The sequence below is a fragment of the Triturus cristatus genome, chromosome 11 (assembly GCF_964204655.1).
Source record: "Triturus cristatus chromosome 11, aTriCri1.1, whole genome shotgun sequence".
In the NCBI taxonomy this organism is placed as follows: domain Eukaryota; kingdom Metazoa; phylum Chordata; class Amphibia; order Caudata; family Salamandridae; genus Triturus; species Triturus cristatus.
In genome coordinates, this window is record NC_140594.1 from 115,459,877 (window position 1) to 115,481,805 (window position 21,929).

Consider the following 21,929-nt stretch of genomic DNA (forward strand, 5'->3'; position numbering starts at 1 on the left):
GTGTCCGCTCTGCAGCCATTCACCCTTCCCTTGTTGATGTGTGTGCACAGGGTGCAGTGAAGCACCGGCCAGGCCGGCTGCTAAGAAGGCTTTGTGCATTCACACACTGCAAGCGTCAGGGTGGCAGAGAAAGGGGCTTGAAAAGACGCAGCTGAGGGGTGTTTATTAAAAGAATAAAGTGTTTACTAAAGGACATGTTCTTGGAAACTTTTTCTTGGAAACTTAGACACGGATGCACTTACTTTTACTCAAGAACAGCGTGAGTTTTGTTTAATCCACGTGGAGTTCACGAAGAGTGGAGAGTTAAAAACAAGCATTTGCAATGCATTAGGTCTCGCATTTACGCGAGTTTGAGCTATTGCCATTGCAAATAATGCCTATTGGCATTGTCATTTACAATGCCAATAGCTTTAACTTGTGTAACTGCGAGACCTATTGCATTGCAAATGCTTGTTTTAAGTGCATCAGCACTGGATGCATCTTAGTCCTTGATTACATTTAGCCATGTTGCTGTACAGCATGGCTACAAATCATTGCCAGAACCCACAATGAGCATGATGTAAGCATGAACAAATAGGTCTCGCCTACCAGCCGCAGATCTTGCCCCTGGCAGGGCCGCTGAACTTGCTCTTCGGCCCCACCCGGTCAGCAGAAAATCAGTTGCGGAGCTAGGGTTACAGGCCCCGCTCCGCTTTCAGATGGACTCCACTTCCCTTCACTAGGACAATTTAAACCGTTCTGGTAAGATTTAATTGGATTTTAATATACAAAAATGTCTGGTGGTTGCTGACAAAAATGAGTGCTGTATGCGACTTGTTTGGGGAAACAGATTTATTAAATCAAAACCCTGGGACACGTTTAACAGTTCACAAAACGTCTGCATTAAAAAAAATGGATTCTTGAAAACTTCCTCATTCAAAGAGCAATTTAGTAAACAAAAACCCTAAACAATTTATATAAAAAAAAGGTCTTGCACAGGAATAAATTATCGCCGCTTCTGGAAAATATTTCCTCTTCCCATTCCACGACCTCTTCCTCGTGCAGCCACTGAAAGAGGAGAAAAAGTTACTTTATGCACCAGTTCAAAGTAACAGAAAAATGTAAAACAATTCAGCAAAACGCGAAGCAAAGACATCATTGCGTTACACTTGCGAAAATGGCTTCGGCACAAGCTGAAGCAACTCTACTCCAACCTGCAGAGCTACCCATAACATGTACCACATTAAGAGATGCTTGTCCAAACCAGGGAGATTTCACAACGTTTCCTCGGATACCAAGCAGGGCGGCTATTCTTTAACAGAGGACTTACAATTTCCAGAAACCTGCTTCCCTAGCAGTGTTACACAGCTATTGGTTCGCCTCAATCATTAGCACAGACATTCTCTGCAACGAGGAGTGCTCACTCAGGAGAGTGAGTGGACTGAAGAACATCAGTGAAGCATTAGCCAACACCAGTGCTGGCAAAATGTTTTACATTAGCAGGCTGTACCTGTGCTCAGAGTAGTACTTAGTCATACCACAAGCTTTTAAGAGCAACATTATACTGCAGCCTAGTGTCAGCCCTCCCAGTATTTACCTTTCTGAATTACTAAGGACATTACAAATGACCTTAGGTTGCACCTCAGTATCAATAATCCACTTGTGTAAATATACACGGCACATTTAATCGTAGCATAGAAGAAAGGCTCTGTAAACTGTGCCACTGAGCAGGACGAAGTTCAGGAAAAGCTTTTAAGAGGGGACAGACAAAGCGGATAAGATTTCTCCAGTTGCACCCAAATCCTATACTGAACAGAAAGCACTCACCTTGAGCTTTGAGGATGGCAGCCTTCCCTCGCCCAGCACCAGAGCCCTGGTTTTTGTTTTTCATGCTCTTTAACATGGGCGCATTTTTTAACATGTCCGGTAGAATCAAGAACCGAATTTTGCTGCCTCGAATGTACACCTGTTCAAGCTGTGCTACTCTGCCATCTCTGTATGTAACGGTAATATTGGACATCTGCAAAGCAAGACAACATTAGAAGACATGCCCAGGTGTAAAGACTCAAGTTGAAGTCCAACAGACGAGCAGGAAGCATAAACGACCAAAACGTTCACTCCACAAAAATGGCTGCAGTAGCAAATCCGATAGTGTTAGTTTCAAAAACTCGTACTTAATGCGGACGCACAGTTTAACTCCGAAAGCATTTAAAGAATATAACCAAAAATTGCAGAAAACCTGCAGGACTGAGGTTAGTCGCTGAACACTGATCATACCACTAAAGGAGAGCGAACTGATTACCAAGGCAGCCTTTGAAGGACCGCTGTAAGCGGTACACCGATTATCACAATACTCCATTCAAGGTGTGCACTGCTTATACAGGACTGTAGAGATGCATGTTCATTGCATCATACACAGTATGTAGTTCTAATGTAGGATCAATCCTATTACAATGGTTGAGCTTAGTCTGTAATCTTATAAAGGCTGGTGCTGTTCACTTAAAAGTAAAGGTAAGCTTTCACTGGTGATCATAGAAGGTGCAGGTAAAGTAGCCTAAAAGGCAAGGTTTCTTGGAATTTAGGGATGGGTGAGAATAGCAAAGAGTTGTTCTACTGAACTTCAAAGCTCAATGTTTAGCTGGGAGACATAAGGAAGCAGGAGCTACAATGTTTACATGCATTTTCACATATTTGGTCAAAAGTGCATGATCGCTTTCATAGGACTTTGTCCTGGTGTACTCCTCCACAAGTATTCCGATTTATTTAATCCTGTTCACATGCAATAAACCTAGCCTAACGTCCAGGACATTGTGCGAGGTCAAACAAGTTCTCGTGTTTATTTTGTCCTTGAGACAAGTAGGCACAACCCCATGCAGCACAAACCCTATGGCTACCAGCTTACAGTACCACATTATGGATCAGGGGAGGGCATTGTCTACAGTTGAGGTAATTAGTGTCCATTGGTTAGTAAAGTTCAAACTTGTATTTATAGTTCATTAATGCAAAGCCTTTTTTAGGGTGAGTGCTCTACAGAACTGTTGTAAACTTGGTGACTACTGACAGTGGTTCCAGTACAAAAATGTATACATACGTTTGCAAAGTTTAATGAGACTACATAGAATGCTCCCAGAATACTGTAATCAGATGCAAACATTTACAGAAACTTGAAAGCAAGATTGAGGATTCTTTGCTTTCCAAAGTAAGAGGTTCCTGAAAAAAATGGCACCTGGCAAAAACGTTGTGCTAAAAGACTGGAATACTACATACCATTTCTTTTAAAGCATCATTTAGAAAGTTGTATTGGTGCATGCATTTCCAAAAAACTCATAAGAGAAAAGACAGTTTCAACAATATTATAAGAAACTTGAAAATAAAAAACGGACAAAGCCATTAGTGATTACATTGGTGGTCTGCCTTTTGGTTTTGTTAATGTGTCCCCTATTCCGGCATAGTTTTTGTAAAACTGCTTTGGGCGCTGCCATGGCCTCACAGTTATAACAAACATTGGCTAAAATCAATAATGTCTTTAAAAAAAGCATATGCTGCCACCATAGTTCCTTGCACTGGACAAACTTTGTGCCCATACGCTTCTTGTGAAACAGACTGCGGTCACTCTCAGTGATGTCAGTCACTAGAGATAAATTCCACACCCCGGCAATAAAGATTGAAATTGTAAAAAAAAAAAAAAGTAAGAGGCTGCATTCAAGAAGGACTCTGTCTATGCACACCAAAGATAAGTAGGAGGTACACTATCAGGACCTATCCATACCTGGCAGTTCATGTTGTCCTCTGCCTCAATGAGTTTGCCGCGGTACACCTCCCCGGTATTCGTCTCGCATGTTATGACGTGGCCTTCTGCTTCATGCAGCACTTTGATGGGAACACCAATAGACATATCTGCAGAGATGAGATTCAAAACCTAAAAGGAAGACGACAGAAGTCATGCAGGTTACAGCTTCCTCTTCCTCGCAAGAACCAAAAGGAACATACACAGCAACACTTTACTAATGCTCCTCACACAATGCACATTAAGACATGAAGCTAAAGCCCTGCACTTACCCAGTTGTTTCCCCACCCATTGCAATCATCAAGTATTATTTTCTATCAGCCAGAGGCACGTAAGATTTGCTGTTGGATGCTTCCACTCTGGTTTTACAGCATATTCTTCCTTTTAACCAATCAGGTTGCTAGGGGAGGGTGTGGATTTGTGGTCAAGGACGACACACGATGCTCAAATTAAAAATCTTCAAAATTTCTACACCTGAGAAAACCATGACTGCCAGAGCTCAAACTTCATTGCCAGGGTCATGAATAGATGCAAGCATCCAAGATGTATTTAGAAATAAAAAAACAAGCCCATTATAAACTTTTATTCAACGCTGCATCCAGCTGTCAATATTCGGCCTGGGCTATGAACTCTGCTCACGGAGATTTCCACTCTGAGATTTTTTTCCTCTTCACTTACGCTAGCCAAAGCTAAGTTGGCGAGCAAGGGAAATCCAAACGTGGGAGGGGTGGTCAAGGAAGAGGCAGGATGCCCAAATTAAAAATCTTCAAAATTTTGACACCTGGTAACACCATGACTGTCAGAGCTCAACCATCATTGCCAAGGTCATGAATACATGCGAGCATCCAAGATGTATTAAAAAACATGGGCTCAGTTTAAACTGTATTCTACACTGCATATAGCAGTCAAGATTCGGTTTGGGCAATGAACTATGCTCCAGTCGCAGCGTTTTCCCCCTCACTCACGCTAGTCAACGATAAGTTGTTGAGCAAGGAAAACAAACAAAAAAAACGAGACCTCCTAGCGAGATTTCTCAACACAGGCAGTCGCGACCACTCGCATTGAGAAATCACCGGTGCAGGTTGAGGAAGTTGCCACTCGAGTGAAAAATCTGCTCGAGTGGCAGAAAGAAGCAGCGCCCTCTTGCACAGCGCATGGTACAGCTAGTGTTGATTTTCCAGCAAGGGGTAAACAACTGGCGCTAACAATTAACATGACCTAGCAAACTCTGCTGTTTGTGGAACCCCTCGTAGCACGCCTAAGTTTTGCGTTCGTGTAGCGAACGCCAAGATCTAGTCAAGATTGTGTCAGCAAAAACATGCACCACTGAAGCCACTGCAATGTGTCCGATAAAAAGGGCACCCACAAATTGGAAGTTCAGAGCCTACTAAGCAATTTATATCAATGCTTCCCAAGATTTTTAGAACTGCGACCCACTTTTAGAACAAGCTTTCACAATCCACCTAGCATTAATGGACAGGGATGAATTGTTCTTATAGCCCGACGCCTAGGACATATTGTTTGGGGTCAAGGGCAACAAGTTCTCATGTGTAGTTTGTCTTTGGGACAAGTAGGACCCACCACCTGCAGGACAAACCCTTAGGCTGTCAGTTTGCATTACCACATTATGGATCAGGGAAGGGCAATATCGCCAGTTTTGGTAATATTTTTGTCCATATGTTAATGCTGTTCAAACTTGTATTTATGGTTCATTAATTGAAATCCTTTATTATTAGGGTGAGCGCTCGAAGTAAATGTTGTAAGCTCTGACTGCACTAATGACAGTGGTACCTGTGTAAAAATGTGTACACATGTTTTTAAAGTTTAGCAATATGAGCCTATGTATAATGCTCCAGAATGCTCTGATTTGATGCAAATGTTTGCAGAAGCTTGAAAGCAAGATTGACGATTTGCTTTCAAAATAAAATGTTCACTAAACTACTGCAAAATGTCAGGTACCATTTCTTTGCAGCATCATTTAGTAACATGGGTTGACGCATGCTAGTATTTAACAAAAAATATTCAAAATGGAAAATCAGTGTAACCAGTTTCAATAAAATTATGGGACGCAAAAACAAGCAAGCATTGGCAAAGCAAGTAGGTCTGAAATTGGTCAGCTTTTTAGTTATGTCAACGAGTGAATTGTTTTGGCATGGTTTTCGTAATACCTTATTGGTGTGGGAGCTGCCGGGCCCTCGCCATTATAACAAACTTCGGCAAAAGCAAAAATAGTTTTTGGTCTCAAAAAGCCCACACTTCCACAGTAGCTACTGGCACTGAACAAAACTACTTTGTGTGCCGATATGCTCCTTGTGAAAGAGCAGAAAGCTGTCACTCACAGTGAAGACAGCCGATAGAGAGGCGGAATTTTAGCTTTAACGCAAAATGTCATGGTAAAAGCCAGACCAAATATGGGGCTCAATTATTAAAGAAAGCCTCACAAGTGTATCCATGGTATATGTTCTTGCAATAAGCGCAGCTTCACGGCTTTCGTGAATGCCCAAGAATTTACAGAAGTAGGACAAGAAATACTCAAAATTTTGGAACTGCATTTTAGTATGACCAAATATGTATGTGTAGCTTCGCTCATGCAAACATCTGAATTTTTCTAGTTCACTTTCCCTCCAACAACTTTTCCCCAACTCTGGAAGAAGGCTTACATCTGCCATTGTCTGGAGTTAAACAACATTTCTCAGTATGGGAAATGATTAGATTAGAGTTGTTGAAAACCCTTAAAACATGCACGTTAGTAGGTGTGCACAGACTTAAATGGGCATTCTTAACCCTGAAACTATTGCTTAGCACTACCTCCAACTCAAGTATCTAGATCTCCGGAAATGTGGCAACATAAGGAGATTGCTAGTATTGAAACACTACTATGATATGAGCCCTGGCATAATCAGAGAGGCTATATCAGAGCTCTAATATAATGAGATTGCTGCCATAATTTGTTGCTGCATTACATTGCACCAAAGGGACGGGTGGGTTTGTAACAGGACAAGTAGATTTATGAAGTAACCTGCCCCATGGAGAAGTAGATATTTTATTAAATTCCACACTCCTGTGGACATGAGGTACAATGTTTAAATATAACTGATGCTTCAAGTGGTCATTTGGTGTTGCAAATGTTTTAGCCATGTTGTGGCGCACCAGAGCATGCATGCACACGCCTACAAAATGGCGTAGGCATTTTTTTTCCTAATTTTACAGATGTAAGTCTGATCAGGAAATCGTTTTTTTAAAGTAAACTAAAGTACTTAAAAAGGTTAATGGGCGAGCAGATGGGGATCCAAGTAGCACTGGGCTTGGGAAGAAGCAAACAGTGGGAGGATGATAAAGAGGAAGAGAAAGCGGGGTGAAGGAAGTGAGCAACATGGAGCGCAGAGGAAACAATGGACAAGAAACCAACATTAGTGCGGGCGGGAGAAGCAAATGAGCAGAAAAAAAGCACTCTAGGGAGACCGCTGGAAAAAACACGCATCCTCATGGAGTGTTTAAACTAAAAGAAAGTAGCTCACTAAAAGCGATCAGTGGAAGCATAGTAACTAGCCAGCCAAAGACAGTAAAGTTTCTATGTTCCAAGCAAGGACTAAAGATGGAAACAGGGAAAGCAAGACAATAAAACACAAGTGGTTACTAATGGGCAAGCTTTCATGTCCAAGTAAAGCCACAATATGTGTTTGCAACCTACGCTTGACCTAAAAAGTCAAGTCAATTGCGAAAGTAAATTAGGCAATCATTACTCGCAGCAAAAGGAGAAAAAATGTTATACTGTTCGGCAATTATGCTAGCAGCCAAGAACCATGCCTGTGCAGCTTACAGCTGGCAAATACTGAAGCCAATAAAGATGTGAATCAATATATCCAAGGGTACAAAGATACACCAACCAACATAAGCAGTTCTTAGAAATGACGCCGTTTACTTCTATGACAGTGCCCATTTAAACGTGTTGCCAAGCACCCCATATACAAGTGTGAGCACAAAGATGGGTGCATCATGGAGAGGATATATGGTGAAAGATTTTACTCTGACAACTTCAGGGGTGTTAAGGTTTGAAAGTCTATTTATAGATGCCAAACACCAGTTGATGTAAGTGAAACCCAAGCAAAGGAGCACAATGTGTAGTTGTCTAACTTTGAGGACATAGCTCTGAAATAATTACCTAGGTCTGAGTGACTAAGTTTGAGGCCTACACGACTAGCTGTCTACGCAGTAAAAGCAAGAAGTTTAGACTTTAATGCAGTAAATGAAGCACACCTCAGTGCCCAATCAATGAATGACCAACGGAAATGTTTCTTACAAGCAGAGAAAGGGTCTACAAAGAAAATCCAATTTGCTAGTTCTTCCAGGGACATAGATGCAGCCTAAAAAAACTTTTAATATCGTGCATCAACTAAAGTTTCTTCTACACTAATCACCTGGTCAGTGTTCTCCTAAAATCATGCATTAGACAGATACCCTAGGATATTATAGATTGGTTGATCAGATTTTGAGTTCTCAAAGCAAGCAATGGAAGAGCCAATAGGTCTGGACTTAGTATGCCAAAGCATGCATACAAAAATGTTGTTCAGCACACTAAAGTGCCAGAAAGAGTGCACATATGCACACAAGCTGTCTCCATGGCTGCAGGCAGGCTATGAGGAGGCCTTTATGCAGGACAAATGCCACCTCTATGCATGAAGCCCCCAAATCCCTCAAGCCTAGTTACCCCCATCTCCTATAAAGATTGACTCCTACAGACCCCCCCCTCTAAATTATTACAGCTAATAAAATCTGTGATATTGGTACCAAACAGAACACAACTATTACTCCCCCTACTGATCCACCAAGACCAGTCCAGATTCGTCCTGGGAAGATCCACCCCACACAACTTTAGAACTCTGGTCACACTCCGTGTAGTAGCATGAATAGACTGGGGGCGGTTTTCCCAGACAATACCAAGCTGCTAGATTCCCTTGAGTGGCATCTTTTTCTATGTGCGAAAGCAGCCACAAATTGGAGAAAAAGAGATAGGGGTTAACCTACAGTATGAAGAACCTAAGGCACTACCATGTAGGAACGGAATGATCTGACCCCACACAGCTTTCGGCACCAGACAAGGCTGCTCCCCCCACTGTCCTATCTGCCCTGGCAAAGGAACCCCCATTCTCTAGACGAAGACAACACTAAATGGGAAAAGGCTCAGATTTTCCACACCTAGTAATATTGATATTTGCACACTACGTTACATTGTGCATGAAAAAACAGCTGTTTCACCAATAACCAGAGAGTTATTAGGATTCGCCAGATTATGTTGCATCACCAATAACTGGGGTAAATCTTCCATGCCATTGACACACTGGGCAGCAGAGAGTTGGAATACTCGCTCTGATAGGAAATCACACCTGTCAAATATCTAGAACATGCACTTCGAACAAACTGCAGCACACTGCTTACCAGAAGAGAAGCAAATTTATAGATTAATAAAACCACTACTGTTGCTTGCTCCAGAAGCAATACATTTATCTATTTAAAAGCATACCAATCCCTCTTAGAGGTGGTCATTAACGCAAAAAGCTCTGCCCTGACTTTACAGGTATGGGCAGTGAGGTAGCCTTGTGCAAGTTGGGGGGGGGGGGGGACACACACTAGTGAAGCCTTATGCAAGAGGTGGTATGGCAGCGCCTGACTTCGAATTATGTTACTTTAGCCCCAAGTTCTAAACTTGCCCAGAACACAGGCCTATACCAAAGACCAGCGTTATCAGGCGCTGTCATCCGCTTTCTGGCCACATCGCGGGAGACTCGACTCTGCCACCCGTACTATGACTACCCCATGACTTCAGCACACGATTTGATTCCGAAACTAATTTTGGGGGAATCTCGCCTACTCTCCTAGTTATACATATGGATATACGCCGCTATTCTCTATGCGATACTGGATTATACCATTAATCCTTCTGCGAACGTATTACGACTACTGAACTTTTTTCTAGTTTCTATCTTCATTCAATGGGGTACATTTCCTTGTGCTATTTCATGGACGTACTTTGCTACTCAGCATTTTAACATTGGACCATACCATCAGTCCTATGGATCATTAGCTCATGTGCCTTGAAAAAGTCTTTGTACTTATTTGTGTACAGACGAAACACGTGTTGGCCATTCCTCCGTACACCACATGCATTGAAGATTATTAAAACTCATCGACTACATTGGGACCTAGTTGGATCGTCATTTATCCTCGCCGTATCTTTGTGAAAATCCTGCAAAATTTTCATACTATGAACTTTGTTTGACACTAACTATGCTACTGGTCTGCGTTACATTTTTAGTGGAATTGACCTAGCGTGTTACAATTGGGAGTGCTGTCTAAGCCAAATCTTCTTGAAAACCACTACTGTTGCTTGCTCAGGAAGCAATACATTTATCTATTCAAAAGCATACCAATCCCTCTTACAGAGGTGGTCATTAACGCAAAAAGCTCTGCCCTGACTTTACAGGTATGGGTAGTGAGGTAGCCTTGTGCGAGTTGGGGGGACACTAGTGATGCCTTATGCAAGAGGTGGTATGGCAGCGCCTGACTTCGAATTATGTTACTTTAGCCCCAAGTTCTAAACTTGCCCAGAACACAGGCCTATACCAAAGACCAGACACTATGAACCTCAGGTCCCTTGAGGACCCTTACCTAGGGAATACTTTCATCCTGCCAGACACATTTACCCATAGATTATAGGCCCCAAGATACTCTACTAAAGACTTAGAGCAGCCTGCACCGAAATCTGAAACGAATGCCCAGCACTGCCACCCACCTTCAACACCCTAGACCCAAGAGACTGGTGTCACGCATATACTGTCCAAGTAAGGACAAAGCCCAGACACCATGTCCATTGGACTGTCAGGCATGGCAAGAGGACTTACAATTGGAGATCTCTGGTGTGCAATGGGACTACTGTTGCAATAAGACCCGAACTATAAGCCTCAGCGTATACATTTTAAATTACCACATAGAATGGATTACACCCCTGACAAGCTAGGCCTTTGAGATGTACCCAGCTGTGATAGATGCAGAATGACACCGGGTGACTGGATCCTTGACGTGGATGTCCCATCCAGTGCAAACCTTCTAGGAGCAGTGATATTCAAAGTACAGCCCAGGGGACACTTGGGGACCTCCTGACCTTTCCATACAGCCCTTCGGTAAACAGCAGCACTGTACTAGTCTGCTGTTTACTGGACTCAGCGCCAACATTCAGAATGGAAGTAATTAAGGCACCCTACACCACAACTTTAAAGAGAGCTTAGTTTTTAAAGCCATCTAACAACAAACGTGTAAAAATATGATAAAAGTGATCTTCGATTCACCTGGCCTTCATGGACTTGTCCAGTGCTTTTGACACTGTTTGCAGGGGAAAATTATGGACAATGACAGGGGAAATGGTTTTTGAAGAGCCCCTTCTCACCCAGTTACGTAGGCTGCACAAATCCACTACCGTCACTGTTCGCTTTGGCCCAGGAGGAGAGAAGACCAGGTCCATAGCGTCTACGGAGGAGGGTGCGTCAGGGCTGCATTCTGGCTCCTTTCCTATTCCTTATTTACACAAATGGCCTTTAATCATTTTTGATAAAACAGCAACTGGATTTTCCCAGTATAGATGGCAAACCGGTACCCCTGTTATATGCCGATGACACGGTATTAATGACCCTAAGGGCCAATAGTCTACAAAAGGTACTGATCGCCTTCACTGACTGTCAGGATTGGACCTCAAAGTAAACTTAGATAAATCATCATGGTATGTGGCCCAAAAAATCTAAAACCAGAAGTTTATCATGAATGGATGAACGATCGAGAAGGTTCCCAATTTTACTTACCTAGGTAATGTTTAACAACAACAAACTGAATTGGGACAAGTTAGTCACGATAAGGGTCCAGCAGACTAGTAGAATAATAGAGGGGCTGTTTCGTTTTGCATGTAGACTGGGACATAAACCGGTCACAGAAATGATATTATCTAAGTGTTTGTCTGTAGCCACCTTTGGGGCTGGAGTATGGGGTTACCACAAGAGCTATCAGATCCAGGTCTTAGAAAATAATTTTTTAAAGAGACTACTAATGATTCCTAGTAGCACCTCAACATTATTTTGTCATTCAGAGATGGGCGTGAAAGATCAACATTGCCCCACTTATTTTATGGGAGAAAATTTGGTCTTCAGAAGATCTGCTTTTTTCTAGCAGTATACTTAAAGATTGTATGAGCTTGTATAATGCAGTGTCAATTCCCTGACTTTGTTAGGTTAGGGATGCTCTTAAAATTGGCCTAGATGATTACTACAACAACCCAGATACTATCGTGCCCAATACGAAAATTATTGAAAATGCATACTGCACCGAATTAAAAATGTCTAAGCCAGGATCGGGGAATGCTAGCTGATGGGACAATAAATTATCAGCAATATTACCCGTCATTCACTGTACATGTTCAATCGCGTTTTCTGTCGACTAGGTTTTGGTTTTGTATATTGCATTTTTTAGTGGCATATCCAAAACAGGTTGGCTGGTGTGAGACTAGCCACCTGTCCCTGTAATAGGGCCAAACAGAGCACAATGCATCTCACGTTCTGTTCTCTTTATAAAGATCCTAGAGCACGCTTTCTAAACCACTTTTTGAAAGCTATTCGCCCCTGTTCTTAGAGAGGGCTTTGTTTATTTGAGGTCACTTTCTACAGCCGCAATTTGCAGTGCAGTCCTTAGGTTTTTTTTTTTAGAATTGTGTTCATAATTAGGAAACGTTATGAATTACGAAAGGAACTAAAAATGTTAGTTATAAATAGGGATGTGGAATGCAATGATGATTTTTAATACTGATAATTCTGCTGGTATATGGAGATTTAGGGAAGCAAATAGGTATAAATCCTGTAAATGTTTAAACTTATGATTCTTTGAATCGAATAAAGTTTATTTGAACGAACAAACAATACAAGTGTCTTCAATTAACATGCATAACCTTTTCACTCAAGTACATCTGATGAGTTCACTGCATTGAGGTTCTTAAATGACAAGTTTTCAAACATGAATTTAGAAACATTCATTCTTCCGCCAATAGAGGACAAAGGCAAGTCAGCTGTTATGTGCACACTCTGGGTGGCCATGGTTGCTATGGTATATGGACATCATAGGATATTAAATTAAACAAGAGCAGGAAAAAAGAGAAAACAAAAATTGCATAGGATCACACAATGGTCAAATGGGGAAGGTGGGATTGATCCCAAATTTTTGGTTTCACATTGCTCAATTCAGCCACTATATGTACTTCGCTTCACCTACACCCACCTTACAAACCCCAAATCACCTGGCATCAGCATGGCCCTCAGTCACACCACAGACGGCCCCTGGGAAAAGGTTTGCGAGTACCCATGTTCAGGGTAGGCGAGGCAAGTTATATCCAATATAGTTGGAGCTCACACCTTTGGTGGCAGTACTGGGACACACTAAGGACACTCCTGCCACAAACTAAACATGTCACCTTTAGTACCTGCTGAGCATACAGCGGCCATGAGGTTGGGTCAGGGCCTGGCTCCAAAAAGCAAAAACTGTCTATGTAATGTGGCACACTTAAATGAGCAACAAACTACTGGGAGATCATTCCTCTGAACAAGTGTCCGAAGGATACATGTGCATACATACAAATACATTTTGTAATCACGGATGGCAGACGGGGCCAGATAAAGTCCGAACTTGTGACAAACTCAAACGACATAAGCATGGGCCACAGAAAACACTGATAATCAAAGGGGAAGCAATCTGTGAACATGTGCATGATGGGTGTTCTAAAATACGACAATTGTGACCTCAGGCCATTTTATATAACAAATCAACAGAGGTTGGTTTTATCACTTAGCAGAAAGCACATGGGGTACTGCATTCAGGCCAGGAGGCCACTTCTGACTTGCTATGCCAAGATTGGGTGTAAAATGAGTAGTCAACCGATTAGGATGATTATTTGGCAACAGGGACCTGAGCTGTGGATTGAAGAATCACTGATTGGCAACATGACCACAACCAGGTATGCTACAATGACACCGATTTAAGCAAATGGGATTCAAGCAACCAAATGGTCCTCGAACCATGTATGCTAGAACAGTGCAACCTTGGCATCAGTGGAGTGGATTCAGCTGGTCCCCCTCAGTACCATAACTCATGTTTGCCTACTCCTGCCTGCTTGCCACAGAAGTGGGGGTGCAATACACATTTCAGTAACCTGATCCTGCTAGCAAACAGGAATAAGAAAAGCCCCACATAACGGGCTTGCTGCTGCTTTCCCCAAGTGCAGGGGAGGTACAACGCTGGAGAAACCCCGCTGCTAATTACTGTCTGCTATGGAGAGAGTAGCAGGCCCCTTTACCACGGCAGAAAAAAACAAGCTAACTGATGCCTTAATAGGCATGGATAATTGTCCCCTTCGTTTTACATCTTTGGGCAATGCCCCATTGGTATCCATCTAATCATTCAGATTGGTCAGAAGTATCATAGGTAAACAGCATGTAGAGTTCTGCCTAGTTTGTGTCCCCTTATTGGTATGCTAAAGTAACCAAAGCCCATAGCATAAATTGTATTTCATTGGATATACAATTCCAATCAGGTAACAAATTATCGGGCTATATGCAATTTAATTTGTAGTGTCTGATCACCCAAGTGCTTCATCTTTGCGCTGGGGCTCTTTATAGAATCTATAAGATAGAACAAAAGAGGAAGGTGCACCAGTAAGAAGTCCAGGTCCAAACAATATCTTTGAAGTATTCTTGTAATTTTCTTGTAAAAAAACTCGCAGCCAACGCGTTTCGTTCCACACTGGAACTTCTTCAAGGCAAAAAACAGGCTTCTGTTAGAACAGTCAACGTAGTTGAGGAAGCAACGTAAAGCTATCCCGCACGTGTGGAGAGTATATATTCACAAACAGATGATAAGTATATCAGTAGAGTAATATAACATGGCTTCGTCTAATATTCAAGTTCGAAACAGGAAGAGTCACCGCGACAGCATGGGTAGCTATACAATACAGGTGACCGGAATGGCGGCTCCGTAATACGAGCGCGCAATTTTCAGGGATTCCAATATTCTTGGAATCCACTGTCTCCAACCCGTCCTCGGAACGTGTAACAGCAAAAGTGACAGAAAACACAATGCAGGCTGCTCCAGATACCTGGGTGAAAAATAATGGACATTGTATCGCAAAAGATGTAGTGCAATAAAGAAAACTGTCTCAAACAATTGTGGTTTTAAGATATACCAGACGATTCCTCGTCATTTCAGTACTCTCACAACCAACCCCACTTCAGGCAGGAGTACTGCACAGGAAGGAGGCTCCGTTCACTCGAGTACCCGCTCACCCACCAAAGCCCTCCGATCCACCCGTGACGTCCGATAGGGTAGCCTACGTACCCCCGACAAAGCCACCAGACTCCACTTTCGAAGCAGGAACCGCCTATCCACATGTAGTACAGAAGTACTGGCAGACCGCACCGCGTCTCGAGTCTGACACCTAGGCCCGCAAGCAATGTGCCAGGTAGGCGATGAACGAAGGAATGCCGCGGCACCCACGCCTAATACCACCATAGAGCCAACCCCACACAGCCCAGCACGCCCGAGCCCACTCTCACCGTTTATCTTTCTTCTCTCCGGCGTGGCTCCCGCTCTACGAACTAATGGCGTCGTTCTAAATCCCAGAAAGCACTGCGAGAACGGAAGCACTTCCGGTAGAAAGCTCAAAAGAACCACGCCTCCTACTCAATACAATGGGGTATGGAAAGAAAGGAAGGACAGCTGAAGAATGAAATAGAAGAAAGACTACCGCCCAATCCCTGTTGAATAGCCGTTTCCATTTTTTAAAACAAGATTTATTGATCGATATCAGGCATAAAACAAGTTAGTAGTAAGAGGATCTGCACAAGGGTAACCAGATTTTGCGAGGCCAAAACAGGGACAGGTCAGAATTATAGGTCAGACTAAAGCTTTTAGTCTTACTTCTATGTATGGCTTGTCCTATTTTTTTTATTGCTATATACACATATACAAATATCTATATTTATATGTATGTATGTGTATGTGTGTGTATATATATAATATATACATATATTTATCTGTGTATGTATATATGTGTGTGTGTGTGTATATATGTATATATCAATGTAAATATATATATATATATATATATATATATATATATATATATATATATATACATATAAATATATATATATTATCTACTGGCGGTCGCCAGTAGATAGTTATAGTTAGGACCGTGTTTCCATAGGAAATCTGAAAATTCTATTTTGAATAACTTTGGCGCCGGTTGGCGAATCCTCGCAAATTTGTCAAAATAGGTGGGGCGCTCCGCTCCGCTCCTACCCTGAAAGTCTCGGGGTGATTAGTCAAGCGGGGGCTGAGAAAAAAGGGGGGTCCCAAAACGCGTTTTCCCCATGCATTTTTTCATAGGGACCTTTAGTCCAAGGTACAGCCCGAACGGCTGAACAGAATTATTTGAAATTTGGCAAAGAGAAAGTCCTCAGGTCAGGGATGTGCCTTTTGAATATCTGGAGTCAATCTGTTCAGTAGTTCCTGAGAAAATTTCAGTTAAAAGTACATATATATCTATAGGCGCGCACCGTGCGCGTACGGTAAGCATACCGTACGCGCACGCTGACGTGCGCAAGCGTAATTCTGATTGGTGGTTACATGACAGTAAACATTTCAGTCGGTCGAAATCAGGAAGTGTCGGCCGCCATTTTGTCTCTCGCAGTCTGAGGCAGTGAAAAACAAAGGTGGAGAATGTGAAAAGGGGGCAGGGTGGACAGTTCCTGACCCCCTAGCCTTTGTCAGGGGGTTACTGAAGGACCCCCAAGGATGAAAAAAACAAGGCACGCACACCGCGCACGGTGCGCGCACGGTGAAGAACCTGAAAAAAAAAATATTAATAAATACATAACTTAGCATTTAAAAAACCGTACAAATTCACTTAAAAAACCATAGGTTTCACACACGTTATAGTTAGGAATTAGCATTTAAAAAACCTTGCAAATTCACTTAAAAAACCATAGGTTTCACAGATGTTATAGTTAGCTGGACATTTCCCTCGTAAAAAACCCATGAAATTCCCCCGTTATAGTTAGTGCAGGCAACTATAACTCACTCGACCGCAATCCTCTTCTGATGACGTCAGATATTACATCACTGTATTTAGACACCTATTTACCCATGTCTTCTTCCATTAATCTTTAGCTATACATATATTACAAATATTTATTTTTCAGAAAGACACATATTTAATCAGTGATGTAATATCTGACGTCATCAGCAGAGGATTGCGGTCGCGTGAGTTATAGTTGCCTGCACTAACTATAACAGGGGAATTTCATTGGTTTTTTACGAGGGAAATGTCCAGCTAACTATAACATGTGTGAAACCTATGGTTTTTTAAGTGAATTTGCAAGGTTTTTTAAATGCTAATTCCTAACTATAACGTGTGTGAAACCTATGGTTTTTTATATATTTATTATAGCTGACAAGGTTTCAGAAATGGAAGGTTAAAACTTGCTTTATAATTAGCACAAAATCTCTGCATATTTTGTGGCACCTACGTTATAGTGTATGCAATACAATTTGAAAACAAAGTATATCTACAGTGCTTTCAATTACAGGCTGGGATTTTGTAGAACTATAATGTAGAAGTCACTACACCCCACTGTGCCAAGCAGGAAAAAAAATATGCTTCTCTCTGGTTACATACATATCATCTTCTATAATTGCATTAACCAAATGGGGTTTCATAACGTTAACCTAAAATAATGCATTTTTCATCGATTTCTTTAACTTGTATGATTTATCATCTTTCATTTAGGTGTATGCTTATTGTGTATGCAGTTACATAAATTGAAATATGAACAAAACAGCTATAGAATATTTTTTCCCAGATTCTGTTTATTGTGAGGCCTAGGCCACATTGACCGATGGAGCAGTCAGAGTGCAAGCCTATTTACGGATTATCACCTTTGCAGTTTCAAATTTCAGCAGATGTTTACATCTGGCTGCAGAGCAGGGCATCGTAGCAGCATATTTCATAGGATACTGACAGCTTGGCTTTTACAGCGACATCATACATGCCAATAGAACCGATTCAGGCGGGAGACTACCGATTTTTCAAGCAAAATATGTCTTTCTTTTACCTGTCTCCCACCTGAAATTGCCTCTCCTTCAATAGAAGTCAATGGGGCAAAATACATTCTCCCGATCATTTCTTTCAATCTCCTACTTTCCTCTTCCAAAATGTTGGCACATATGCTACATGGAGCTGGAAATTGCCACACACCATTTTGGAAATTCATACATAAATACCAAGCATTCTCTGTGTGAAACACAAAATAACCCCCCTTCATCCCCTGGCATTTCTGTGCTCCCAGCTTGAAATATTAAAAAAGAAAAACATGCCTATGAGCAGTTTAAACTAACAGGAATTGCGGCCTAGACAATGAAGACAGTGCAGTCATTAGACTGAGAGTGTGTGACTCACATGAACTGCTGCCATTCCACAAGCGCCTGGGGATCATCTTCCAAGCTGAGCGCTTCGCTCGCTAGCTTTATCTTCTGCTAGAAATGCCTTGAGACTGGAATGGACAAGGGGTTATGGGCTGCAGTTTGTGTCCTACCATGCTGAGAGTCACAGGCATCAGCTGTCCTCTTTTCTCCTAACTACTGTGTAAATAATAAAATAATACATTATGCATCTGTGATCAATAAGGCCCAGACGAAAGTGTAGAGAGCAATGAAAAGTTTTCTAGCTAAGGTGCCAAGAATTTTCCATTCTATTAAGGACACAGGGCGAGTAGTATACTTTTCTTTCTTTACTGTTAAATTCACATCAGCCAATCAAAACACTTAAAACTTTAAACTGCATATCCCATGAGCCCCAATAGCCCAATGTCCCATCCAATCACAGCGGTCATGCTTCTCCTTATATGTCTATATCACAATAGTCTTTCCTCTTTCTTTGCAAACCTCAACTTAAAGCCTCAAAACATAAGTCTAACATAAAACTTTGATCAAACCAACATGTCCAATCCACAGAAGTAACCGAACACAGCAAATGAAGATGAACATCTGTTGCAGCGATACAGGTGGTCAACCGCCAGCAACTCAATATCCAGCTGCAAGCCGAATTAATATCTGTTCTCCAATAGGCAAAGGTGAATTCCTTTCTCATCAACAGCTGATCAACCACCAGCAACATGATAATTAGCTTCAACCCGATTTAACAACTGTACCTGAAATGAAAACATCAAGGTAATAGCCATTCCATAAAAATAGTTCAATCAATTACGGGTGGACAAAATGGGGTACAGCAACAATGCATCATAAAATGGAAACATCATGTATAATGAACATATAAAAGAAACCATCCCCATTATTCTAAAGTCTCAGTGTGGGATAATCCCCACCTCCGTGTCCTTAATAGAATTAAAAATTCTTGGTGCGTTAGCTAGAAAAGTTTTCATTCTATGTCAGAAACTGTGGCTTTGGATTATGGTAGTTTAAAGTTGAGCCACCACCATCAATGCCACATCCAAAATAGGCTTCTGTTAGAAGACCTTAAAGGTAGAATCAGAAGGCCCGTCCACCATAACCATAATGTCCTCTAATCAAGAACCACATAAAAGGCTTTACAGGCCATAGCTCCTCTCACAGAATATGCTCCAAAAATGGATGCATCTATACCAGCTTCACCCAACAACCCTTTAACCCATCTGGCCAGGGTTGTTGAACAGACTGGGTGGAAAGGTTTCTGTAATGAAATAAGTAATTGACCAGCAGAATCCCTCTGCCTTAACCGTTCTGGCCAGGGTTGCTTAAGAGATAGGGCGGAAAGGTTTCTGTAAAGAAATAAGTAATTGACCCGCAGAATCCCTCTGCAGTTCACTTGTACATTCTTCATATACCTTGAGGCATCTAACGACACAATTTCTGATGGTGAGGAAAAGCAAAATAGCTGATACATCGTGATTCAGTTTTTGTACGTCTTGAAATAGTATAAGACACCCCGGAGGGAGTAAATACTCTACCTGTTAAGTCCAGAGCTCTTACATCCGAAACATATCTGCAGGAAACTAAACATAAAAGAAGCGTTAGCTTTGCAGACAACTGTTTACAAGAAAGATCCTCGTTAGCAGGCCAAGACTTAAGAAAACGCATAACCACTTCAACGCTCCATAACTTTGGTTGAGGGGGGCTGACCATCCGAATACCTCTAAGTAACTTTCACACCAATGGATGCTCACCTACAGGTTTACCATCTAAATGGGGGTGACCAGCAGAAATAGCAGAACAGAAGTTGTTAACTGTCCTATGATCAAGACTCTGCCTGGTCAAATTAGATAGAAAATTCACAATCATATGTATACCTTCCCCCGAGGAATCAACACTTTGTTCATTACACCAACATACCCATCAGCGCCAAGCTGTCTCATGTTGCTTGTGTGTAGAGGGAGCCCAAGATTGCCACAAGAAGAACATTGCATCTGCGAAACTCTTGTCACTTGTCAACGACACCAGAAAGTCTTCACGCCATGAGGAATAAGAGCCCTTGAAGTCACCAATGAATGTGGAAGACCCATCGGGTCAGAGACGAGATCCGGAAAGGGGAGAATCCATACCGGCAGTGGGCAAGATAGCGACATCGTTATCGGAAACCAAGACTGGGCCTTTGAACAAGGGATTACTAAGACCAGATCCGCCGTCTGTTGACTCAACTGTGAGAGTACCCTCTGGATCATCGAGAAGGGGGGAAGCGTGTCCAGAAGACCCGTTGTCCATGAGTGGAGAAAACGTCAGAAGCAGCCGCAAGAGGGTCCAGCCTCCAAGAGTAAAAGATCGGGAGATGCGCATTCAGACATGATGCAAAGAGATCAATCAAGCACAGACCCCAGAGCTGATTCAACTTGTGAAAGACTTGTGGATGAAGTAGCCAATCGCTGGAATCACGTAGGAAGTAGCAGTAAAACATTTTCTAGCATTTGCGACAAGAATTTTCAATTCTATTAAGGACACAGAGGCCAGGATTATTGCTTCTCTTTCTTTACTGTCAAAACACAGCAGCCAATGAAAACGTTTTTACATCACATAAAACTACATTTTCCATGATGCGCTTGCACCAATCAGGTTCCATCAGACCCTATAAGAGCCCTCATCTCCTTCCCATGAGCCTCTTTCTTTGCTCGAGCTTTTAGTCCAAGTGCGAACATTAATTTGTAAATCTACAAACATTATCCTCCAACGTGAATGAATTAACCAAGAACCAGGACCTTGTCCAATTTCTTCAACCCAAAGAGTTTCCTATTTGGTTTTCTTTTCAGAACCTGAAATAAATGAAATAGAACAACACGTAATATCCGTTGATCAGAAATCTTGTTACATACGGGTGGGTAATTATTACAATACATTCTGAAATACAACTGGGTGGGATAATCCTTGCCTCCGTCTCCTTAATAGAATTGAAAACTCTTCGCAGGAATGCTAGCAAATGTTTTATTCTATTACAGGACCAGAGGCTTCGGATTATAGCTCGTTTAACGCTTATCAAATACTACTGAAGTTATATCACCCACCGGTTTATAATGAGGTCAGCTGATTGGTCAGATGACCAATCCACTGACCTCATAATGTCTTGAATAGGTGATCTCAACATAAATGGTTTTGATGCCATAGCACCACGTACAGAATGTGCTCCAAAAATCTGAGTATCAATACCAGCCTCCTGCATGACTGACTTTAACCATCTGGCTATCGTAGCCACTGACACTGGCCTAAATGGTTTTTGTAAGGCAATCAATAATTGTGTAGAACCTTCTGGCCGCAAGGACCGAGTGCAGTCTTCGTAAGCTTTAAGACACTGCACCACACATAATTTAGCATTAGTGGGAAAAGCATTATATTTGATACTGCGTGAAAATGTCTTTGTTCTACCAGTAATATTTAATGAAACACCTTCAGGAGTAAATACTCTACCTGTAAGATCCAGGGCTCATACATCAGAAGAACGTCTGCATGCCGATAAACACAAAAGCATAGCTAGTTTAGCTGACAACTGCTTCCTCGATAATAAGGCATCGGCCGGCCATTTATCAAAAAGAGAAATGAC

General features: G+C 41.9%; 1 protein-coding gene across 1 annotated transcript; it reads right to left on the reverse strand.

The window, feature by feature from the left end:
- Positions 1–813: 813 nt before the first annotated feature.
- On the reverse strand, positions 814–15,536 carry SNRPD3 (small nuclear ribonucleoprotein D3 polypeptide). The gene is made up of 4 exons (XM_085633387.1): positions 15,403–15,536; positions 3,749–3,898; positions 1,807–1,999; positions 814–1,047 (listed from the first exon to the last, which is right to left on the reverse strand). The coding sequence occupies exons 2-4, from the start codon at positions 3,872–3,874 to the stop codon at positions 986–988; spliced, it is 381 nt and encodes a 126-aa protein (XP_085489513.1). The 5' UTR covers positions 3,875–3,898; positions 15,403–15,536; the 3' UTR covers positions 814–985.
- Positions 15,537–21,929: the final 6,393 nt, after the last annotated feature.